This window comes from Oncorhynchus nerka, linkage group LG23 (genome assembly GCF_034236695.1).
Source record: "Oncorhynchus nerka isolate Pitt River linkage group LG23, Oner_Uvic_2.0, whole genome shotgun sequence".
Taxonomy (NCBI): domain Eukaryota; kingdom Metazoa; phylum Chordata; class Actinopteri; order Salmoniformes; family Salmonidae; genus Oncorhynchus; species Oncorhynchus nerka.
In genome coordinates this window covers 29,873,137-29,899,619 of record NC_088418.1, presented here as the reverse complement: position 1 = coordinate 29,899,619, position 26,483 = coordinate 29,873,137, and the positions used below count along the sequence as shown (strand labels likewise).

General features: G+C 43.2%; 1 protein-coding gene across 1 annotated transcript; it reads left to right on the top strand.

The window, feature by feature from the left end:
• Positions 1-420: 420 nt before the first annotated feature.
• kcnj19b (potassium inwardly rectifying channel subfamily J member 19b) lies at positions 421-24,242 on the top strand. The gene is made up of 3 exons (XM_029628777.2): positions 421-1,089; positions 20,004-20,220; positions 20,973-24,242. The coding sequence occupies exons 1-3, from the start codon at positions 421-423 to the stop codon at positions 21,692-21,694; spliced, it is 1,608 nt and encodes a 535-aa protein (XP_029484637.1). The 3' UTR covers positions 21,695-24,242.
• Positions 24,243-26,483: the final 2,241 nt, after the last annotated feature.

Sequence of the window (26,483 nt, the reverse complement as noted above, 5' to 3'; positions counted from 1 at the left end):
TCATCTGACTGAACGCGTGCCCAAGCAGACAGCAGCAGCTTGTGGCGCGAGCCCGAAGAACATGCTATGCATGGAGTGGTGTCCAGCGCGGGAGGACAGTCGGCTTGGATCCGTTTTGGTTTTTCAAGGACACATAATTTGCATGTTTCAGTGAGCTTCTGTCATAGTGTCACATCACAACAACGATGTGAAGCCCGGGACTACATAAAAGTTGGCCAACGAGGACTGAGGTGTCAATAAATGCTGGGATGCGTATTTATTCGACTGATCTATGGACTGTGATGTATCTTTTTTGTTATCACTATTAATTCACCTACGTGCAGGATCATCTCATGACGAGCAAGTGAATATTATTGCATCTCTTGGATAGTGGTGCCAAGCCTGCGTAAAGCCTATTTGGTTCAGCGCAAATCGCTCATTATGTCTGCGATACGCAGGAAATTTGGCGAGGACTACGAGGTAGTGAACACCAAACGGGACATGACTGTCTCTGCACCCGTGAAGAGAAAGCGCCAGCGGTTTGTGGAGAAGAACGGCCGCTGTAACGTCCAGCATGGTAACCTTGGCGGGGAGACAAGTCGATATATCTCCGATCTTTTCACCACGCTAGTCGACCTGAAATGGCGGTGGAACCTACTCATATTTATATTAACCTACACGGTAGCCTGGCTGGTTATGGCATCTATGTGGTGGATAATAGCCTACATCCGTGGTGACATCAAACCACAAGGCCACGACTCGTCATACACCCCGTGCGTCGCGAACGTCTACAACTTTCCGTCCGCTTTCTTGTTCTTCATTGAAACAGAGGCTACTATCGGCTATGGTTACCGCTACATCACAGAAAAGTGTCCGGAAGGCATTATTCTTTTTCTCTTCCAGTCTCTCCTGGGTTCTATAGTGGACGCATTTCTTATCGGCTGCATGTTTATCAAGATGTCCCAGCCAAAGAAGCGCGCGGAGACTCTCATGTTTAGCCAGGATGCGGTTATCTCGCAACGGGACGGGAAGTTGTGTCTCATGTTCCGAGTGGGGAACCTGCGGAACAGCCATATGGTATCGGCCCAGATCAGGTGCAAACTTATCAAGGTAAATGTTTTCAAATGTTCCAATCGTCTCCGCCATTTTTCTCTCATCCATTTGGGATGTTATGCCAGTACTATTGTAAAGTGACTGCTGTGCTTCATAATGTGTGTTGCACAACTCAAAACGTATAGCAGAATTTAGGTCAGTTAATAAGGTCCTATTTAGTCAATTCAAGGGATGAATTGTGTTTTGGCCATTGTTTTCTATGAGGGCTTTTCAGTCATTTAAATTAATTTATCCTCCAGTATCGACTAAATTCCCTGTGGGCCACTAAATTATATGTCCTGGCAGGTTACAATTACTGCCTTAGGCTGCAATGTGTGTTTTGGAATCAAAGTGGAATTAGTTCGAAATTGAACTAATAAAATCGATATAACTCTCCCTCTCTCTCTCTCTCTCTCTCTCTCTCTCTCTCTCTCTGTGTGTAGTGGTCTGAGTGTGTGATTGTGCATATGTGAACTGCAGTAGCAGTGAGTGGGGAAAATCACTGGGGAAGCCAAGCCAGAAAAAGAAAAACATATTACAACCTATTCGTTGTGATAATGGCGTTGTTTGCTCTGAAACCTGATAGTTCATATGCCTTGCGACCGTGATATATAGGCCTAAGGCAGATACAATTTTAAAAAAGACACAGTGGCAGAATAAATTCAACCACACCTGGTTTCATCACAAAACCGGAGAGCAACCTTTGTCCGGCGAAGTCTACAAAGCAGGGGCGAAAATCAGATATCAACTTTGGAGGGGAGAATTACATTACATTTTCTCAAGAGAAATTCGTCAGGGGGACACCAAAAGTAGTGCTGTAACACAGCCTACGTTGTAATATGTTAAATGTATGTTGAGGAACCATAATTACTACTACTGGATAATTGATAGGTAGTTAACTGGAAGGCTTGTCCCAACTTGTTCAAATGTTTAAATCGTTATAGTACTACTAATACTAATAGTAGTGTTCCTTATCAGTCCAGTATGTACGCAGGTATTTGTATTTACAACCAGCTATACCAAGAAAGTCCAGTAGGTGGCAATGGTACTGTACACTGTGTATGGGTGCAGTTTTCGTAAATACAATGGACATAGTGCGATCTCATTTAAAATAATCTCCATTGAGAACCATCACAAAGTTGGTCTCAGTATTGATTTGACCTTTTTATTTGACTTTTTCTGATACATTTATATAGTCATTAAATATGTGCCACTGGCCTGAGTGTACGACAATAGCTTTACAAGAACAAAAAGCTCAAAATCAGTACAGTTTAAAAGCGAAAGAACTACTTCAATGAATAACCCAAATAAATCAACCAAAATATCCTTCAAAAATACTTCTTTATTGTTCAGTCAGTGTCTCAAGTCTTCAAACAACAGCTATGGACAAGTATGTCACACAAAGTGTGCAATTTTAAATAAAATAACATAAAATAAATAATTAGTAAGTGTACTGTCATGTACTAAAAACTGAAAACTACTAAACAAAATATCAAATATCATACTATACACCAGGGGTTCTCAAACAGGGGTTTGTGGACCCCTAGGGGTCCCTGGTGTAATTGCAAGGGGTCTGTGAAATATAAAAGTGTAATGAACGTATTCAGCAGCACAAGGATTCTACATATAATATAGAGGGGGTGGAGGTCCCTGAGGACCACTCAAAACCTTGCCTGCCTTGCCTCAAAATATGCAGGGGTTCCAGTACCCCAAAAAGGATGAGAACCACTGCTATACATACTTCTGAACAAAAGAACCGTACATATGTTTGCGGGTTTCAATGGATCCAACAAATTTCTGGCAGATATTTCCCTCAAGACTGTCCAGCCTGTCTTTATGTACATTACAGACAACTACGCCGTTCAGTCTCTCTTGGCCCATGCTAAACCGAAGCCAAGTCTTTAACCTGCGGAGTGCACTGAAACTCCTCCTCTCATCCTCACACGATGACACTGGCACCACAAACAAAATTATGATCAGCACCTCAACTTGGTCAAACAACCCACGCACCTCCACTGGAAGCCTCCTGAGGACCTCTGCTGCCTCTCCACTGCTGCTACAGGGGTATTTGTTGCAAAAGAGAGGCAACTTCAATGAAAGAGAATCTATGTTCAGCTCAGGGTACTGATCTAGAGACTCATCCAACTCCCCCATGAGAAGCACTCTTTCCAACTTTTGCAGGATGTTTAGACTGTCCTGTTCAAAACGTCCGCCAAACTGAACCTCCACACCATCCAAGACGTCAAAAAATTAGTAGTGATCCACTGCTTTGCCAGCAAATCATCTTGAGTGTGTCACAATGGATTCCATGGAGTCAATCAATGTTGTTGCTTTCTCATACTGTGCAAGGTAGCTTTCATTGTTTGTCTTGTCCCTAAGAGATGACCGCACACACTCGACTGCAGCCTGCATACCAGAGACAGTCTGAGTTTTCGTCTGCAGTGAAATGTTTAGGCACTCAAGCTCTCCAAGACCAGCAGAGGCGAGTGTGAGGCCACACATAGTCTTTCCTTTACTGAAGTGCTCAAATAAGCCACTGGCAGTTGAAGCTGTCTTGGATGCAGTTTTTGCCATCTCCTCTAGGCTGCTTAGCACCCGCTCATACTGCCCTAGCGCAGATCTAATAGCAGTATTCCGCACAGTCCACCTTGTTGGACATAGGGGTTTCAGGGTGGTCAGATGTGTATCTTTGGACGTGGAAATTGATTCAAACATCCTCTTAAACTTTCCTGACTGGCCATAGAGAACACCGAACTGATGGACCCAAGAAAAGGAATCCTGGATTAGTGGGGAGGCTGAGCAGCCAGCCTGTTGTAATCAGATTTACACAGTGTGCTCCACAATGCACATAGAGGGCTAATGGCTGCAGCCTCCTCACAATTTCCTGTGCACCTGTGTATTTTCCTGCCATGTTTGAGGCACCATCGTAACTCTGCTCACCTAAGCCAAACATGGGCAAATTGAGCCTCAACAACACATCCGACACAATGTTTAGCCCAATAAACTCCTTGTGAAGGATAAGGTCATGGGTCAACAGAACGCAGGCAGACACTCTCCTGTTCAGCACCAGAGACATCTTGAGTACCATCATCAATTCCTGAAAATTGTACAACCGGAAGAGACCTAATCTCAGCTGCAATGCCTCGAATGACTGTATTGGCCATGATGTTCAGAATTTCATTCTGCGCTTTGGGGCCTGTGTACATTGCGGTGCGCTCTGTTAACCACTTCAGTACAATGGGATCATCCTCTTCTGCCCTAAGTTTCAAACGCTGGTATAAATTGCCACTGTCATCCGTGTGGCCTCTAAAAGGCTTGTCCCTGTCTAACTACATGCCGCACCGAACAACAAATATTCGCCAAGCAATGCCTTTCGTCCTCCTGCTGTTTACCCCACGCGCTGGATAACTGGGCGTTGATTGGATTTAGCTGGTGTGCTGTTACAGTTACAAAAGTGGCGGTGGGTTTGGCAGTTTTGATGTGCTGTGAATTTTTCAATGTTTTTTCTCCAGTTCCTAAATCTTGCACTAATGAAGGCAGCATCCACTCTTTGGCCAACAGATGGCCTGCTGGAAAACCCTTGGCTACAGTGAAAACACAACACTCCTCTTATTGATGGATTATAATGTAGCCAGGGGGGGCGGGGGCAGGGGGAGCAATGCAAATAGTCTGGGTAGCTTTTTGATTATATGTTCAGGAGTCTTATGTCTTGGGGGTAGAAGCTGTTTAGAAGCCTCTTGGACTTAGACTTGGCGCTCCGGTACTGCTTGCTGTGTGGTAGCAGAGAGAACAGTCTATGACTAGGGTGGCTGGAGTCTTCAACAATTTTTAGGGCCTTCCTCTGACACCGCCTGAATAGAGCTCCTGGATGGCAGGAAGCTTGGCCCCAGTGATGTACTGGGCCGTTTGCACTACCCTCTGAAGTGCCTTGCAGGCCGAGCAGTTGCCATACCAGGCAGTGATGCAACTAGTCAGGATGTTCTCGATAGTGCAGCTGTAGAACGTTTTGAGGATCTGAGGACCCATGCCAAATCTTTTTAGTCTCCTGAGGGGGGAATAGATTTTGTCGTGCCCTCTTCACAACTGTCTTGGTGTGCTTGGACCATGTTAATTTGTTGGTGATGTGGACCCCAAGGAACTTGAAGCTCCTAACCTCCTCCAATACAGACCCATCAATGAGAATGGGGGCGTGACCTGTCCTCTTTTTCCTGTAGTCCACAATCATCTCCTTTGTTTTGATCACATTGAGGGAAAGGTTGTTGTCCTGGCACCACACAGCTAGGTCTCTGACCTCCACCCTATAGGCTGTCTCATCGTTGTCGGTGATCAGGCTTAACACTGTTGTGTCATCGGCAAACTTAATGATGGTGTTGGAGTTGTGCCTGGCCGTGGAGTCATGAGTGAACAGGGAATACAGGAGGGGACTGAGCATGCACCCCTGAGGGGCCCCTGTGTTGAGGATCAGCATGGCGGATGTGTTGTTACCTACCCTTACCACCTGGGGACGGTCCATTAGACAGTCCAGGATCCAGTTGCAGTGGAATTTGTTTAGTCCCAGGGTCCTTAGCTTATTGATGAGATTTGAGGGCACTATGGTGTTGAATGCTGAGCTGTAGTCGATGAATAGCATTCTCACGTAGGTGTTCCTTTTGTCCAGGTAGGAAAGGGAAGTGTGGAGTGCAATAGAGATTGCATCATCTATGGATCTGTTGGGGCGGTATGCAAATTGGAGTGGGTCTAGGGTTTCTGGGATAATGGTGTTGATGTGAGCCATGACCAGCCTTTCAAAGCACTTCATGGCTACAGACATGAGTGCTACGGGTTGGTAGTCATTTAGTCAGGTTACCTTAGTGTTCTTGGGCACAGGGGCTATGGTTGTCTAAAATAGGTTGTTATTACAGACTCGTACAGGGAGAGGTTTGAAAATGTCAGTGAAGACACTTGCCAGTTGGTCAACGCATGCTCGCAGTACACGTCCTGGTAATCTGTCTGGCCCTGCGGCCTTGTGATTGTTGACCTGTTTATAGGTCTTACTCACATCAGTTCGGAGAGCGTGATCACACAGTCTTCTAGAACAGCTGGTGCTCTCATGCATGTTTCAGTGTTATTTGCCTCGAAGCGAGCACAGATATAGTTTAGCTTGTCTGATAGACTCATGTCACTGGGCAGCTCTCGGGTGTGCTTGCATTTGTAGTCTGTAATGGTTTGCAGGCCCTGCCACATCCAACGAGCGTCAGAGCCTGTGTAGTACGATTCAATCTTAGTCCTGCATTGACGCTTTGCGTGTTTGATGTTCATCGGAGGGCATAGCGGGATTTCTTATAAGCTTCCAGGTTAGAGTCCCTCTCCTTGAAAGCGGCAGATCTAGCCTTTAGCTCAGTGCGGATTTTGCCTGTAATCCATGGCTTCTGGTTGGGGTATGTACGTACGGTCACTGTGGGGACGACATCATCGGTGCACTTATTGATGAAGCCAATGACTGATGTGGTGTACTCCTCAATGCCATCGGACGAATCCCGGAACCTATTCCAGTCTGTGCTAGCAAAACAGTCCTGTAGCTTAGCATCTGCTTCATCTGACCACTTTTTTATTGATCGAGTCACTGGTGCTTCCTGCTTTCTTTTTTTGCTTGTAAGCGGGAATCAGGAGGATATAATTGTGGTCAGATTTGCCAAATGGAGTGTGAGGGAGAGCTTTGTATGCATCTCTGTGTGTGGAGTAAAGGTGGTCCAGAGTTTTTCTCCTTCTGGTTGCACATTTAACATGCTGATATACATTTTATAAAACGTATTAAAGTCCCTGGCTGCTAGGAGTGCCGCCTCTGGGTGAGCGTTTTCTTGTTTGCCTATGATAGAATATAGCTCATTGAGTGCGGTCTTAGTGCCAGCCTCAGTCTGTGGTGGTATGTAAAACAGCTATGAAAAATGCGGATGAAAACTCTCTAGGTAGATAGTGTGGTCTACAGCTTATCATGAGATACTCTACCTCAGGCGAGCAATAGCTCAAGACGTCCTTAGATTTCGTGCACCAGCTGTTGTTTACAACAATACATTGTCCGCCGCCCCTAGTCTTACAAGTTACTAAATCAAATCAAATGTATTTATACAGCCCTTCGTACATCAGCTGATATCTCAAAGTGCTGTACAGAAACCCAGCCTAAAATCCCAAACAGCAAGCAATGCAGGTGTAGAACTACTGTTCTATCCTGCCGGTACAGCGTATAACCAGCCAGTTGTATTGTTGATAGTGTCATCATTCAGCCACGACTCCGTGAAGCATAAGATATTACAGTTTTGAATGTCCCATTGGTAGTTTAATCTTCCTCATAGGTCATCTATTTTATTTTCCAAAGATTGCACGTTTGCTAGCAAAATGGAAGGAAGTGGGGGCTTATTCGATCACCTACAAATTTTTAGAAGGCAGCCCGCCCGCTGGTCCCTTTTTCTATGCCTTCTCTTCACACAAATCACAGGGATCTGGGCCTGTTCCCAGGAGAGAAGTATATCATTCACGTCGGGCTTGTCAGATTCGTTAAAGGAAAAAAAGGATTCTGCCAGTCCGTGGTGAGTACTTGCAGTCCTGATGTCCAGAAGTTATTTTCGGTTATAAGAGACGGAGCGGGAACATTACGTAGAAAATAAGTTACAAAATAAGTTAAAAACAACGCAAAGAAACGAACAAAAACACAATTGGTTGGAGACACATAAAACATCAGCCTTCTTCTCCGGCGCCATCTTAAATCATATGCTCGTATGCTTTCCATGCGATGTGATTGGAATGAAGCCAAATGTAAACTGGCTTCCCTTGACACTTTTTTTTGTGCGCCAGGACCATTCACAGTTGAGCTCACTCAGTTTAGCTCAAGGCTGATTGGCTATTATTATTGTTTTTTTTATCAAGGGAGTCTAAATGCTTGCAGGCTTTCCTGGCGTTCAATACTACGGGCGGCAACAATGTCATACTCTTTTGGACCAGACAGCATCAGACAGATGGCCAACCCATACAGAGACAGAGGGGCACTGTTTCACTCGCTCTGAGATACATTCAGCCTCTTGCGAATTTAATGAAAATTATGAAACACAGAGAGACGAAATATACCTTATTTTATGTTTGTTTTTTTGGCCAATTTTTGGGATGACGCCTGGCTTCCCTTGGCATCCATGAATACACACCACTGGTGAACTATCATATATGTCACTGATCTGCTATGCTGATGGAATCACTTCTCGATGTGTGAACGGCCATTTCATATATTATTATAACAATTTTTTTTACTTTTACCCCTTTTTCTCCCCAATTTCATGATATCCAATTGGTAGTTACGGTCTTGTCCCATCGCTACAACTCCCCTAAGGACTCAGGGGAGGTGAAGGTCGCGAGCCATGTGTCCTCCGAAACACAATCCAGCCAACCCACACTGCTTCTTGACACACTGCTCACTTAACCCGGAAGCCAGCCGCACCAATGTGTCGGAGGAAACACTGTCCAGCTGTTGACCGAGGCAGCTTGCAGGCGCCCGGCCCGCCACAAGGGGTCGCTAGAGCGCGATGGGACAAGGAAATCCCGGCCAGCCAAACCCTCCACTGACTGAGACGACGCTGGGCCAATTGTGCCCCGCCTGATGGGTCTCCCGGTTACGGCCGGCTGTGACACAGCCTGGGATCGAACCCTGGTCTGTAGTGTAAACAATCGTGAACCGAGAACGGTCATTTCTGTCAACGATCTGCTGTGTCTGACTCAAAACACACCATATGGGGTCATCAAATAACCCCACTGTTTTCCAGTCAGCAGTATGGCGCTCAATGGGCCATATATCCCACGCCAACCCCCCTAGTAACGGACTGGAGATCAGTGGCTACTGGAGATGGATGGTCATTGAGAAATCAGTCATATCGATCAACGGTTAAAACAAACTCATTGTACTCTATTGTATTGATGCCATAATGGAGTAAGAACAGTTTTTCCTGAACCTTTCGTTGGAAAAGGCATAACTGCCATTGCTCTGGATTGCTGACTGTTGAAAGTAAAACACGACTCCTAAAATGTCATTACCTAATAATGGATCAAAAGGCTACGTCTAGTAGCCTACTTAGGCATTTAGAAGAGAATCTGGGATAGAAGTATACAGTATACAAGGAAATTAGGTAACACTCTACTATTGGGGGTACCACCTTTATGAAAATAGTCACGACACAATTGTGTTATGAAGCTTGTTACGAATTATACTGCAACATACATGTAAGTGTCATGACTAATGACTGGTTTCAAACAGGTGTTCCCTCTCATGTACTTCATGTACTTCACTCCAATATTTAGCCCCTCCCCTCAGGCAGGCGCTATATGGTCCCTATGTGTAAGCCAGACAGGTATAAGCACTAGTTCATTCCCATTTCCATCAAATACATAAACAGCAATAAGTATAGCTGAACTGTGTTTGTACGCCACTGACAGAATAAGGGAATGGGCAATGTATTATGTATGTGGCTGTATGAGAAGTGTACAATGTGTAAGGTTAACGTGCAATGTATGTATTATGTTGAATGTGTACAGTGTCTATTTTGTATACTGCAGTACTATGTGTTTAAGACAATTTTCCCCTTGGGCACATTAAAGTTAATCCTATAGTATGTTATTGGAGAGCACACAATACCTGCAACAACTGCAGTGGCAACTCAGCCTTGATGAAGTGTTTGGAACTTGTGCACTCAACACAGATTCTCTCACAGATTCTGTCTTGTTACTGGACTGGACAATGTTGGTAGTGATTAATGTTTAAGGTCAAAAGGGGAATAGTAGTTCTATATTGTATAAGGAGAGCGATAGTAGCCCTTGCTTGGGAATAGTATCATCGTCAAAGATGTAGTGGTATAAAAAAGGTATACAGTGGCTTGCAAAAGTATTCAGACCCCTTGGATTTCTTCACATTTTATTGTGTTACAAAGTGGGATTCAAATGGATTGAATTGCAATTTTTTGTCAACAATTTACTCAATATAGTCTGTAATACTGTATCATACTGGAAGAAAAATTCAAACATTTTTAAAAGATTCATACAAATTAGATTTAAAAAAAAATATATATATATATATATATGTCAAAAGCTGCACTGAAGTCTAACAAAAACAGCCCCCACAATTTTTTTATCATCAATTTCTCTCTGCTAATCATCAGTCATTTGTGTAAGTGCTGTGCTTGTTAAATGTCCTTCCCTATAAGCATGCTCAAAGTCTGTTGTCAATTTGTTTAGTGTAAAATTGCATTGTATCTGGTCAAACACAATTTTTCCCAAACGTTTACTAAGAGTTGGCCATCTTTTTAAGCCAGTAAAGGGGGTTTACTATTCTTAGGTTTGCTTTCCTCCCGCCTGAAGGCACAACATTTCTAATAGGCTTAAATTGAAGATATGGCAAGTAGGAGTGGCAATATGGTCCTCAATTATCCTCAGTCATTTTCCATTCAAGTTTGTTAGACCCCGGTGGCCTGTCATTGTTGATAGACAATCATTTTTTCACCTCTTCCACACTCACTTTAAGGAATTCAAAATTACAATACTTGTCTTTCATAATTCGATCAGTTATACTTGGATGTGTAGTGTCAGCATTTGTTGCTGGCATGTCATGCCTAAGTTTGCTAAAGTAATTGGCAATATAATTGTTTTGTGATTAATGAGACATCTGATTCAATGAATGATAGAGCTGAGTTTGCCTTTTTGTTTAACATTTCATTTAAGGTGCTCAAGAGCTTTTTAATATCATTCTTTATATCATTTATCTTTGTTTCATAGTATCATTTCTTCTTCTCTTTATTCAGTTTAGTCTGAATTCTCAATTTGCAGTATGTTTGCCAATCGGTTGTACAGACAGATAAAAAAAAAAATCAATTCATCATCAAGCCACAGGGATTTAACAGTTTTTACAGTCTTCGTAACTGGAATAAGGATTTTCATAAATGTGTCAAGTGCAGCTTCTGGTTGCTTCTAATTACACACCACAGACCAACAAATATTCTTTACATCAACAACACAGGAATCAACACAAAACTTATTGTATGACTTCTTATACACTATATTAGGCCCAGCCTTTGACACTTTGGTTTTCCTAGATATGGTTACTATATTGTGATCACTACATCCAATGGATCTTAAGACTGCTTTCAAGCAAATTTCTGCAGCATTAGTAAAGGTGTGATCAATACATGTTGATGATTTCATTTCTGTGCTGTTTGTAACTACCCTGGTAAATAACCTGAACCGGGTAGTAGACACTGGTTACAGTTTTAAACTTTTTCTTGAGTGGGCAGCTTGATGAAAGCCAGTCAATATTTAAATCACCCAGAAAATCAGTGGTGGAAAAAGTACCCAATTGCCATACTTGAGTAAAAGTAAAGATAACTTATGTCACGCCCTGGCCTAACCAAAATAGAGAATAAAAAGTCTCTCTATGGCCAGGGCGTGACATAAGTTATCTTTACTTTTACTCAAGTATGGCAATTGTGACTAGGATGGGCATTCTATGTCCTTTTTTCTATGTTTTATATTTCTTTGTCTTGGCCTGGTATGGTTCTCAATCAGGGACAGCTGTCTATCGTTGTCTCTGATTGAGAGCCATACTTTGATCTACCCTTTTCCCCCACCTGTTTTGTGGGAAGTTAACTTTGTGGTTGTTCAGGGCACATAGATCAAAGCTTCACGGTTGTTTTTTTGTTCTTCGTTTTGTCGGCGTCATTTTTAAATAAAGTTAAAATGTACGCTTACCATGCTGCACTTTGGTCCAGTCCTTCAGCCAGCCGTGACAACTTAATAGAAAATGTCTCAAGTAAAAGTTGCCCATTACAATACTACTTGAGTAAAAGTCTAAAAGTATTTGGTTTAAAATATACTTAAGTATCAAAAGTAAAAGTATAATCATTTCCAATTCCTTATATTAAGCAAACCATACGGCACCATTTTCTTGTTTTTTAAATTCACGTATAGCCAGGGGCACACTCCAACACTCAGACATCATTTACAAACAAAAGCATGTGTTTAGTGAGTCCGCCAGATCAGAGGCTGTAGGGAAGACCATGGATTTTCTCTTGGTGTGTGTGAATTAGACAATTGTCCTGTTCAGTACTTTTGGGTGTCAGGGAAAATGCATGGAGTAAAAACTGCACAATTTTCTTTAGGAATGTAGTGAAGTAAAAATAAAAGTGGTCAAAAATAAAAAATATTAAAGTAAAGATACCCCAAAAATGACTTAAGTAGTACTTTCAAGTATTTTTACTTAAGTACATTACACCACTTCAGAAAATATACCTCTCTGTTGATATCACATACATTATCAAACATTTCCCACATATTATCCAGATACTGACTGTTAGCGCTTGGTGGCCTATAGCAGCTACCCACAAGAATGGGCTTTAGGTGAGCCATATTACCTCAACAGTATTTGACATGAACTCCTCTCTAAGCTTTACAGGAGTGTGGTCCTGAATGTAAACAATAACACCTCCACCAATGGGATTTCTGTCTTTTCTGTAGATGTTATAACCATGTATTGCTAACACTGTATCATCAAATGTATTATCTAAGTAGGTTTCAGAGATAGTCAGAATATGAATGTCATCTGATGATAGCAAGTTATTAATTTCATTAACCTTGTTTCTTAAGCTACATATGTTAACGTGTGCTATTTTTAGATCTTTTTCTGGGATGCTTGATTGTTTACATTGCTTTACTGGGAAGATTATCAGAAGTAGACATTCTCATGTTATTTATGTCATTACAGGGTGAGCTGGACACAGTGGACTTCCTACTAGAGCACACCGCCTTAGTGCAAACAGTATAACTCTGGTTTATAGGCACATGATTACAGCAAACAATAGCCGTAGGATCAGCAGAGGCATTCAGGGCAGTTAGAGGGACATACATTAGGTTACTTAAATTGTGTCTACCAACGCCCCTGGTATAATGTAAAATTGCTGAAGCCTTATGACAACTTAGCGACACAATGGTAGGGATTAACTGGGCTTGGGTCATTGATAAGTCATTGTCTCAATGCAGCCTCACAATGTGGTGAAAGGATCCAGGAACCCAAATTATTCAGGTGGATCTCAACCTCCTTAAAAAAACACATTTTGTTTCTAAAAGGTATCGAAATTGTCAACAAAAGTTTCACCCATTGAGCTGAAATAATCACGTAGCCAGAATCCTACTAAAGTGTTCAATGCCACAATTCAGAGAGTGCACAGGGCCAGATATGATGGGTATTTTATTAGTGTCTAGCATTGAATCAATCAGCTCTTCATAATGTCATTAAAACCCACAAGGACGACGATAGAATCGGTTTCCATGACCTGGCGTAGAACATTCAGGGGCAGCTTAGTAATGTAATTTACTCAAGCTCCAGGATAAGACATTGTTTTTGCACCAGAAACAGTCACATTTCCTACCACGGAGCTGCCCAAAATCACGGCTTGCGAGAAGGACAAGGAAATCCGCCCACTCCCAAGCTTCACAGGATGGGTATGCTTGACATGAGCAAACACTGGGAAGTTTTTCAGGATAAAAATAAATAAAGAAATGGGCTGGAGCTAAGCACAGGCAAAATCCTAGAGAAAAACCTGCTTCAGTCTGCTTTCCAACAGACACTGGGAGAGAAATTCACCTTTCAGCAGGGCAATAACACAAGGCCAAATATACACTGGAGTTGCTTACAAAGACGGTGAATGTTTCTGTTTTGACTTAATTACATCTGCTTGAAAATCTATGGCAAGACTTCAAAATTGCTGTCTAGCCATGATCCCCAACATCTTGACGGAGTTTGAAGAATTATGAAAAGAATAATGAGCTAATATTGCGCAATCCAGGTGTATAAAGCTTTTAGAGACGTACATGTATTGACTCAGGTAGCTGAATATCTAGATAGTTTAGTTATTTAATTGATATTAATCTTTAAAAATATATATATATATATAATTCTTCCACTTTGACATTACAGAGTATTTTAAATTAAGTCCATTTTAATCCCATGTTGTAACACAATAAATGGGAAGAAATCCAAAAGGTATGAATACTTTTGCAAGGCACTGTAAACCCTCAGCATTGTGGGTAAATAGGTGGATAAACACTAATGCAAAAACACTATGTTTATAGTTCCTATTCACATGTGCCCCGATTCCAACCTGAGTTAAGTGCTTGTAAATGGAATGGAATTCCCGTTTTATGCACTTTTCTCTCTATGCATATTCTAACCTTGATATTAAGCATGAGAATAGCATTCTATTCACCTGCTGTTCATTCTGGGCCTGATTCCAATTGAGGAAATTTCGACTTTCCTACACACTTTTCAGTTGGTTGGTATTCAGACTTACCTTATGAAGGTGCGTAATTTTCGACTCTGACACACACACGCACATCACCATGTACTTTCACCTCTCTTGTATTTGACATGCATGATTTGCCCGGCACTTTTAGGCTATGAAACAAATTGGATAGCCTGACAGGAAAGATACAATTATATAATTGGTGCATAAAGTCTCAGACACCCCAGTACATATTGAAATGGATACTAGTCATTGACTTTTAATGGATGGTCCTGGAGCTTTAATTACATTTTGAATCAATCCAAATCTTTGAAGTATCTTCATATACTTTAGGATAGAATGAATCCTATGATTCTGTGGTGCAGAGGCGAGTGACTAACTCTCTCTAGCACAAAAACATTACATTTGGTTAGTACAGTATAGGCACTTATGAGACAGCTTGATCCCTGTCATACAAACAGGGAGTAGTACTACAGTACACGCACCTCTCATGATGGAAATGTCTCTTTGAATCATTTAAAAAATCATCATGAAAAAAAATCTATCCTCCCTTCCCTGAACTTCCTGATTTTTTAAAGATTGATGAAAGCAGTAGGCTGGAACCTTTGCTTTCTCTTGTCCTGTCACATACAGATCAGTGATTACTGAATGTATTCAAACAGTATTCAAGAAGAGTGTGAGACAATGAAATATAAGAGAAAGAAAGATTGACAGTTGGGAAAAACTTGTGTATGTTTATTTTTTTGCAGTACTGGGCGACATGAGAAGCCATGGTCAGTCAATCAATAATATACAGTGTATACAAAGTATTCAGACCCCTTGAATTGTTCTACATTTTGTTACGTTACAGCCTTATTCTAAAATGTATTAAATATTGTTTTTTCCTCATCAATCTACACACAATACCCCACAAGGACAATATAAAAACAGGTTTATAGAAATGTTTACTAATTTGTTGAAAATAAAAAACAGAAATACCATATTTACGTAGATATTCAGACCCTTTGCTATGAGACTCAAAATTGAGCTAATGGTTGATCCTGTTTCCATTGATCATCCTTGAGATGTTTCTACAACTTGATTGGAGTCCACTTGGGGTATATTCAATTGATTGGACAATTGATTCAATTGATTGGAAAGGCACACACCTGTCTACACCTGTCTATATAAGGTCCCACAGTTGACAGTGCATGTCAGAGAAAAACCAAGCCATGAGGTCGAAGGAATAGTCCGTAGAGCTCCGAGACAGGATTGTGTCGAGGCACAGATCTGGGAAGGGTACCAAAAAATGTCTGGTCCCCAAGAACACAGGGGCCTCCATCATTCTAAAATTGAAGAAGTTTGAAACCATCAAGACTATTCCTTGAGCTGTCTGCCCTCCCAAACTGAGCAATTGGGGAAGAAAATAAATAAAGGTTAAATTAAAAAAATATATATTAAAAAAGGGCCTTGGGAGGTGAACCAAAAACCCAATGGTCATTCTGACTGAGTTCCAGAGTTCCTCTGTGGAAATGGGAGAAACTTCCAGAAGGACAACCATTTCTGTAGCACTCCACTAATCAGGCCTTTATGGTAGAGGGGCCAGATGGAAGCCACTCCTCAGTAAAAGGCACATGACAGCCTGCTTGGAGTTTGTTAAAAGGAACCTAAAGGACTCTCAGACCATGAAAAACAAAATTCTCTGGTCTGATGAACCAAGATTGAACTCTTTGGCCTGAATGCCAAGCATTACGTCTAGAGGAAACCTGGCACCATCCCTATCAGCATGGTGGTGGCAGCATCATGCTGTGGGGATGTTTTTCAGAGGCAGGGACCGGGAGACTAGTCAGGATCGAGGAAAAGATGAACGGAGCCAAATACAGAGAGATCCTCGATGAAAACCTGCTCCAGAGCCCTCAGGACCTCAGACTGGGGCGGAGGTTCACCTTCCAACAGGACAATAACCCTAAGCACACAGCCAATGCAGGAGGGGCTTCGGGACAAGTCTCTGAATGTCCTTGAGTGGCCCAGCCAGAGCCCGGACCTGAACCCGATCAAACATCTCTGGCGAGATCTGAAAATAGCTGTGCAGCGACGCTCCCCATCCAATCTGACTGAGCTTGAGAGGATCTGCAGAGAAGAATGGGAGAAACTCCCTAAATACAGGCTGTAATCGCTGCCAAAGGTGCTTCAACAAAGTACTGAGTAAAAGGTCTGAATACCTATGTAAATGTGATATTTAATTTTTTGTTTTAAATAAATTTGCTAAATTTTGTACATATCAGAATCACCTGCTTACTGTTTTTATGCTTTCAAGTTGACTCAAACTCAGTTGGATTAAACCTTAGGATATGTTCACTTTTTTTTTTAGATTTGTCTGAAGCATGGACTCTGTTTCAAGTTCTTGTCCAAGGCCACAATCATTTCCATCATGGCACTCAAGACAATATATCTGGAGTGGAGATCACATACAATGTCAGCTTGCCATAACCTGTAAGATGCTTATACTCAATATCACAATATGATATTAATATCATCATCTCTCAATAGGCACATCATCTACAGGGTGTAACGTGTGCACTGAGAGTCGGGAAGCAAGTTCAGGGAATTCGTTTTTCTGAATAAATAAATGAAACGGTAAACACGTAACACAAACAACGCACCGACATGAAAACAGAGTCAATTACACCCTGTGGAAAGAACCAAGGGGAGTGACAGATATAGGGAAGATAATCAAGGAGGTGATGGAGTCCAGGTGAGTGTCATGAGGCGCTGGTGTGCGAAAAATAATCAGCAGCCCGATGGCCTGGAGGCCGGAGAGGGTGTAAACGTGACAGAGGGGCTCAAATATACAGTGTTGAGGTGGTCACAGATCACTACGTATCATCTCTGTGAGGTGCATTCAAACCCTGTTAAGACCATAAATGCACCATAAATGGTCACATTACAGAGAAATAGCAATCATTTTGTTCACTGTGGGTGAGCTGATCAACTGACAGCCATTAAAGAATGCCCCTCTGGTGTAGGGGAATGAAAAGCCATGGGAAGCATGACTGGGAATGTCGAAATAACTAAATATTGAATTGGATATCCCTGCTATGATAATGGCACAGGTATAATAGGGATCTGAGGGCCACAGATGTCTGGTTTCCCCTCATCTTTTTAGTAGTTACATCCGGGAATCCTTGGAGGGAGATGTGTTGTGTGTGTTGGTTTTATAGCTGTGGTTCCCAACCAGGGGTACCGGGACCTCTGAAGGTTGTACTTGATAAGACTCGTGAGACCGTAGGCCTACTGGTAAAATGCACATCAGAGGGTACTTCTGGGGTACTCCTGGCGGAGCAAAATTCAGTTGGTGGTAGAGTAAGCGAAAAAGTTTGGGAGCCACTGCTTTATAGGATGGATTTACTTTGAAGAAGGAAGACTTATGAAGAGTGTGGCTTTTGCACATGTCCCCTTTCTGTCTTTCCCTTTTTTGTCTCTCACTTTTTGCCCACTCTCAATTAGGGCTGTGGTGGTCATGAGATTCCATCAGCCGAGCAAATAACTGCCGGTCTCATGGTAATTGGCCGTTGATTAACATAAACACATTTAGCATCTCCTGTCTTCTACACATAACCCACAAGCCACTGGTGGAGTTGCGTTGGAAGGCATGCGCTCTGCTTAGTTTTTTCGCGCAGGCTGTACACACTTCATCAGTCACTCATGCATAATCTGACATGCACGTGATCGTGTCACACCCTGATCTGTTTCACCTGTCTTTGTGATTGTCTCCACACCCCCCCCCCCTCCAGGTTTTCAACCATCTTCACCATTATCCCTTGTGTATTTATACAGTCTCTCATTCACAATTTGACAAGCACTTGATAATGCCTAGAATTTCCTGGCTTCATCCCCTTTGTGTGCCCCCTAAAAAAATCCACCCCATCTGCAGACAGTGGCCGTTGTGCCCTTGAGCTGAATATAATAACTATATTCCCTTCTCCCAGCTGCAAGCTCCAAAGCACCTCTCACTCAAATGGCTCTCCGTCACATGATCAGGTCTTTCTCACAGGCTACAAGGGAAGACAGACACATCTGTGACACAACTGCGCCACGCCCTTATCCAATTCCGAAGAACTGGAAGAACTGTCCACGTTTACTTTTCGCCAGCCAACAACATGATTAGGCCTAACAAACAGCAAAATCACTATCACTATGTCAACCTACTGTCCCCCATAGTGCAAAAGTTGACCTATTCTATTCTGTGTTAGAAATAAATATCCCGAACATAGTCTGGGACAGTTGTGGAATGGGATAAATCCCAAAGTAAAACAAACATTTTAAGCAATGAGGTCAGAAAGTTTAGCTTAAAATGTTGATAAACTATTAGGCTATTTCTTCACATTATAAGCGCATATTTACATTTTTTTTTCTAGAAAACTTTTTTTCTTTCTAGATTTTCTTTTTTAACTTGCTACACTGGAAGTGTAACTTTTCACTCTCACAAAGCCGGCACGCTTATGCGTGGTGTCGTTGAAGAGAGTAGGAGCTGCAAACATTAGCAGGCCAGTTATTGACATGACATTTGCCTAGTACTTATTTGTGAAGCATATGCCTTATAAAGGGTTTATGTGTTTAAAGTGGGTAGGACCCTTGCATGTTGTTCAGGTTAAGTGCTCACCCCAGGACCATAACAGGAACATTGCCTGTAAACATGTAACTTGCACACTGCCTCCTCCAGTTGCTGTAGGACATTTTAATGATGCACCACAGGTGCCTGGCACTAAAATGTGAAGATACTAGGGGGAAAAAACAGCTTCTCCAAGCCAAGGCGATGAGGGAACCGTGGGTACAGACTCCTTCCTGTGAAATGTCGCACCCTTCTGTCCCCAACAACGCTGTGAATAAGAATCACAGTCTGTTTCGCCATCTGTGGTCCTCCCGGCAGTCTCGTCAAAGAGGCCAGGCTTTCCGTGCTAGAGCACGCTACCATAGAGTTTGGGAGTACGATAGGAACCCAACGCTATCAGCCGAAAGTAAATGTGTCAGTTGTAAGCAGCACAATGGGTCGTGTAAAGTTATTTTAGGAAATCAATTGTCTTCATTTCCACAGTGGTTATTTTTCGGGTTTCCAAAATAGTTATCTTCCTTCATGCAGTTTACAGAGCTGGTTTTAAGTCCTTAGTAATTGCTACACTGAAGAGGAAATGGAGTAGGGGATCCGTCTTTATCTGATTCAGTCTTGCACTTTGAACATCTGGTTTATAAGACACTCAGTCCAAAATGAACCACTTTCCCCTACCCCCTCTTCTAGACCCTTCTTTATATGATAGCTACTCATAGATCTGAAAGGATCTGTAAGGCATATACAGTAGTAGGGATTCAAATGGGTAACCGGGATCCCAGGGGCTGTCATTGTGACTCTTCAGACAATTACACATTTGATAGGTCTATGCACAATTCACTATGCGTCACTGTCACAGATATGAAGTCTGTCAACAGTTCAGAGGCATGAGGGAAAATGCTATAGTACCTTCTCCTGAAAATGATTGAATCCCTGTACAGTAGTACTGAGTTTCCACCATATCACAGTATTGCAGTATGCAGTTTCTTACACAACATCCCTCCTCTTACAGGCATACCATGTGCCACACACTTTTGTTTCCCCAGTCTCGTCAGACTCCGGAGGGGGAGTTTCTACCCCTGGACCAGTGTGAGCTAGACGTAGGATTTGGGACGGGGGCCGACCAGCTCTTCCTGGTGTCCCCTCTGACTATCTGCCACGAGATCAATCCCAAGAGTCCCTTCTTTGACCTGTCCCAGCGCTCGCTCATGAACGAGGAGTTTGAGATCGTGGTCATCCTGGAGGGCATTGTGGAAACCACTGGTAAAAGCAGACTCTTTCTTTCATTCAATCTGTTCTTTAAAGGGGAATTCTGGGATTGGTACATCCATTTCTGGACTTTTAAATTAAGGATATATAGCCATTGATGGAAGAATATACAGTAAATGCCTCATGGGTTTAGTTCAACTGCCTTACCCAATCTGAACCCAAAATATAAGCTTGTTTTCTCCATTGTTTGTAAACAAACACTTTATAGCTTCAAACACGGTTAAAACGATAATTTTGATCTAATGACTGGATGGTCAGTCCTTGTATTCATACTGTAGCTCTATCTATGATTTTGAGAGTGGTTTCATTGTTTTTCAAATTGTCTCTTTAATTCATCTGTATAATGTATATTTTGTAGTCTTGCTTGTATTTTGTTTTAAAAACAATAAATCAATATTTCTCCATTCCTTTGAGGCGAAATACAAGGACTACCATTCCCAGTATAATCAAATCAAATATTTAAGAGAATATCACATTTATCTTTAAATATTAGATGATATTAGATGAAAAATTATTAGATAATTTTTTTTTTTTATCTCTGTCGTCGTTCCACGACACTTCTCCCTCTCGCTCTATTTCTCTCCTCGTCTTTCCCTCCCCTTGTCTCCGTGTACTTCTTTTTTTCCTTGTCTTCTATGCACCTCTCATTCTCTTTAACCTCTGTTTTTCTCCTTATCTTCCCCTCTGTTCTCTGTTTTCCCCATCTACTCGTTCTCCCTCCCTCCCTCCTCTTCCCTTTGTCCCAGGTATGACGTGTCAGGCACGGACCTCCTACACAGAGGACGAGGTGTTGTGGGGCCACCGCTTCCTGCCCGTCATGTCCCTGGAGGAGGGCTTCTTCCGGGTTGACTACTCCCAGTTCCACAACACCTTCGAGGTCAACACTCCCCGTTACAGCATCAAGGAGCACGAGGAGAAGATCTCCCTGACTTCCCCCAACCCTCCACCAGGCGTCCCCACCTCCCCTCCCCTGGGGAATGGGGGCCAGAGCCGGAGCCGCAGGGAGAGGATGCTGTCAGTGGACTTTGCCGACCATGGAGAGGCTACCCAGGAACAAGCGATGGGGAGGCTGCCCAGCAAGTTACAGCATATGAGCTCTTACAAGGAGGACCTCCGAACGAGGGTGAAGACTGGAGGAGCCCAGCCTGGGGACAAGGCCTCTAGCAGGGGTGACCAGGGGAGTCTGCCCCTGGGGGTCCAGCATCTGGTCTCCAGCTCCATCCCCGGGGGCTTTGGCCAAGGGAAGGTGGAGGAGAAGCTCCAGCTTAAGGCACTAGATGGGGGTCCAGGTATTGGAGACACTCTGACTCATTCAGTTGGGGAGCAGGAGAAGTGGAGGCTTCCCCCTGCCCTGAGCCTCATCCCGGCCCCAAATCCGACCCCTGTCCAAATCCCTTTGCCTGTGGGTGGGGGGTGGCCGGAGGATAACCTGCCTGACAAACTGCGCCGAATGAACGCTGATCGCTGATATTGACCGTGGACCATTGACCGTGAAATGACTATTAATCACCGGAAACAAACAGATTCCCAAAAACTCTAAATAGATATAGAAAGCAATGCTTAATGGGTAACGCGGTTTTCAACAGGAAATTAGACTACTGTGATGACTTTTGCCCGTTTATGGCTATTTTAACTGGTTGAATAAATGTTGATTCAATGTAATTTGACAACATATTGTGACGTGGAATCTTCGTGGAAAATACAGTGGATTTGAAAAAGTTATCAACGGGAAATTTCTACCACAGGATTATGTCATCATGCTAACCACATTTCCACATAGACAAACCTTGTATAAAATACGTTGAATTTGTACCTTTAAAACAACGTCAGATCTTTAACGTTATATCCACTATCAAAAAATATATATATATGCTAGGTAGCACTTCCTACTGGAGAATTGATCAATCTACAGCTACCTTTTGGTCTCCCATCTAGAGTTTTAACTATGCGCAGCTCTACCTAGCTAAGATATTTGTCACTGACTATTACCAATGTGCTATTGTGATTGAGAATGATTGTTGAGAGATCTCCACTTGAAAACTAAATAGATTCACTGCTGCTATCAAAGTCAATCCAAAGGGTAGGTTTAACAGAACAAATTAAATGCGACCATAATATATCACTCATATATCATCAATTATGGTATTTATTTAGGCTATATAGCATTTGCAACAGCTATTGTTTCAATTCAACCAAGATTTCAACTAAAATTAGACATTGCAATAGCCCTAGGTTTTCAAGCTCTGGTTGATTTCAAATGTAATGCTATTTAGTAACGTTGAATTGAGTTTGGTTGTCAAAGCATCCAAATATCCACATTTGAAGGAGATGTAACTTTTAAAGAATAGGACTGAATCAAATCAAACTTCAAATGAACTTTAAATCAAGTTTGATTTGGTTTAGTCCTATTTAGGGCTGTGGTGGTCATGAACTGTTGTCAGCTAGTGACTGTCAAGCAAATAACTGCTGGTTTCACGGTAATTGACCATTAATTAACATAAACACATTTAGCATCTATGATGCAGACCTTTGGAACATCTAAACTCAGCAAGAAAAGAAATGTCCTCTCACTGTCAAATGCATTTCTTTTAACATGTGTAAATATTTGTACGAACATAACAAGATTCAACAACTTCCATTTAAGTGAAAGTATTTTGCACTCAGCCTGTGACCCTTTTGGTCACTTTCTTTGTCTTGTTATCAACTGTAACAACATTATTATTATTATTACCAACATTTATGTGTACAATTCCAAACTTGAAAATGATCAACAACTGAGACATAAACTGAACAAGTACCACAGACATGTGACTAACAGAAATGGAATAATGTGTCCCTGAACAGAGGTAAAAGTAACAGTCAATATCTGGTGTGGCCACTAGCTGCATTAAGTACTGCAGTGCATCTCCTCCTCATGGAGAGAGAGATGTTAACCCACTCTTCCACCAAGGCACCTGCAAGTTCCCGGACATGTCTTGGGGGAATGGCCCTAGCCCTCACCCTCCGATCCAACAGGTTCCAGACGTGCTCAATGGGATTGAGATCCGGGCTCTTCGCTGGCCATGGCAGAACACTGACATTCCTGTCTTGCAGGAAATCACGCACAGAACGAGCAGTATGGCTGGTGGCATTGTCATGCAGGAGGGTCACGTCAGGATGAGCCTGCAGGAAGGGTACCACATGAGGGAGAGGATGTCTTCCCTGTAACGCACAGCATTGAGATTGCCTGCAATGACAATAAGCTCAGTCCGATGATGCTGTGACACACCGCCCCAGACCATGACAGACCCTCAACGTCCAAATCGATCACACTCCAGAGTACAGGCCTCGGTGTAACGCTCATTCCTTCGACGATAAACGCGAATCCGACCATCACCCCTGTTGAGACAAAACCGCGACTCGTCAGTGAAGAGCACTCTTTGCCAGTCCAGTCTGGTCCAGCGACGGTGGGTTTGTGCCCATAGGCAACGTTGTTGCCGGTGACGTCTGGTGAGGACCTTCCTTACAACAGGCCTACAAGCCTTCAGTCCAGCCTCTCTCAGCCTATTGCGGACAGTCTGAGCACTGATGGAGAGATTGTGCATTCCTAGTGTAATTCGGGCAGTTGTTGTTGCCATCCTGTACCTGTCCCGCAGGTGTGATGTTCGGATGTACTGATCCTGTGCAGGTGTTGTTACACGTGGTATGCCAATGCGAGGATGATCATCTATCCGTCCCGTCTCCCTGTAGCTCTGTCTTAGGTGTCTCACGGTATGAACATTACAATTTATTTCCCTGGCCACATCTGCAGTCCTCATGCCTAAGGCACGTTCACGCAGATAAGCAGGGACCCTGGGCATCTTTCTTTTGGTGTTTTTCAGAGTCAGTAGAAAGGCTTCTTTAACTGTGACCTTAATTGCCTACTGTCTGAAAGCTGTTTGTGTCTTAACGACCTTTCCACAGGTGCATGTTCATTAATTGTTTATGGTTCATTGAACAAGCATGGGAAACAGTGTTTAAACCCTTTACAATGAAGATCTGTGAAGTTATTTGGATTTTTAGGAATTATCTTTGAAAGACAGGGTCCTGAAAACGGGACGGGAGGGGGAGTTGACATGTAAAAAAAATGTTTTTTTAAGTATAATAAATCCATGTAAAATTGCTTACACCATCACAATAAATCCGTTATTTATATTAGATAGGTCTAAAGAAACATGATATGTAGAAAGACCTTTCAGAAGAACAGAATAGCAAACTCACAGTTGTCCTTATGTTTGGCCCTGATCTCGCTATGCCTTATGGCTGGGGGCTACACTAGTTCATTTAGCACACAAGATTTCCTTAGAATTCCGTGGCATTATTTTATATTATTTTATAGTATGAAGAATACAATTGAACATAGCTGAAGAAAATAGAAAGCATATTTTCTCCAAATGATTTGAGGGAGTGCGCACATGCGGCTATTCTGTTTTGAGCGGTTAACAAAGAAACAGGTACTCATTACATTTAGAGTTATTTATGTAACTTTAGTTGTGATACAAACAATGGGCTATATGTTTTGATTGTAATACATTCTCGGGCTGCATGATGCGACTCTAATGATGATTGGAAAAAAGTTGCATGGAAGGCATGAGCTCTGCTTTGTTTTTTTGCGCAGGCTGTACACACTTCATCAGTCACTCATTCACAATCTGACAAGCACTTGATAGTGTCACACACTGATCTGCTTCACCGGTCTTTGTGATTGTCTCCACCCCCCTCCAGGTGTCACCCATCTTCCCCATTATCCCCTGTGTATTTATACCCGTGTTCTCTGTTTGTCTGTTGACAGTTCGTCTTGTTTGTCAAGCCAACCAGCGTTTTTGTGTCAGATCCTGCTTTTCCCCAATCTCTCTTTTCTTGTCCTCCTGGTTTTTGACGCTTGCCTGTCTTGACCCTGTACCCACCCGTTTAACCACTCTGCCTGACCCTGACCCTAAAGCCTGCCTGCTGTACCTTTGCCCCACCTCTGGATTACAGACCTCTGCCTGACCTGACCCTGAGCCTGCCTGCTGTACCTTTGCCCCACCTCTGGATTACAGACCTCTGCCTGACCTGACCCTGAGCCTGCCTGCTGTACCTTTGCCCCGTTGTTGTAATTTTTATTGTTACTCCGACACGGTCTGCATCTGGGTCTTACCTTGATACTTGATAGTACGAACTGGCCACGACTGACCCAGCAGACCCGGGCCAGGTGCTCAACGCCATCTCCACCCAGGGAGCCACCATCGGTATGCACGAGGAATTGCTTCGTGGCCTTGTCCAAACCTTCTTGGGAGCCTCGCGTACCTCCGGAACACTTCAATGGAGAGCTGATCACCTGTTGGGTGTTCCTAGCTCAGTGTGCCCTCGTCTTCGAGCTTCAGCCCTCTTCCTTCTCGAATCGCTCCAAGATAGCCTACCTCATCACGCTGATGTCTGGGAGGGCTCTCACCTGGGCTACTGCCTTGTGGGAACTACAGCGCTAGTCTGGAGGGGTTCGTGAGAGAAGTGAGGAAGGTCTTTGATCCCCTGTTCTCCGTGCTAAAGGCCGCCAGGAAGCTAATCCAGCTTCGGCAGGACTCCCACGGTGTTGCTGTTTATGCGGTGGAGTTCCACACGTTGGCTGCGGAGAGTGCTTGGAATCAAGAGGCACTGTTCAATATGTTCCTGCACAGCATCTCGGAGGAGGTCATGGACGAGCTTCCAGCATGGGTGTTACCTACGGAGCTCGATTCCCTCATCTCTTTGACCATCCGTATCGATTGGCGATTACGGGAACGACAGAGGGAGAGGAATTTGGATTTCGCTCGCACGCCCAGGGATCCCACCTTGCCTCCGAGTCATCCCGGAAACTCCCGACGGTCTAGTTGCCGAGAGAACTGCCCCGAGAGCCGAGGCTTCCCGAACTGCCCCGAGAGCTGCTGAAAACGACCGAGTCACCACTTCATCAGCCTATGTCACTAGGCAGAACTGTGCTGTCGCCGGCAGAATGGCAATACAGGATTGACACGAAGAGTTGTCTGGATTGCGATACTCTTGGTAATTTTGTGTCCTCTTGTCCTTTAAAGAAACCAGGCTCACCGGTCAGTACTCTGGTGGGCCATATGGAGAACGTTCCTGCTTCCCCTGCTCGCACCTCTTTTCATGCCATTCTGCTGTGGGGAGACCAGTCCAAATCTCTCTGGGTTCTCATCAACTCTGGGGTCGAGGAGAGCTTTTTGGATGCTACTCAGCCCTCTCCATTTCCATGGATGTTA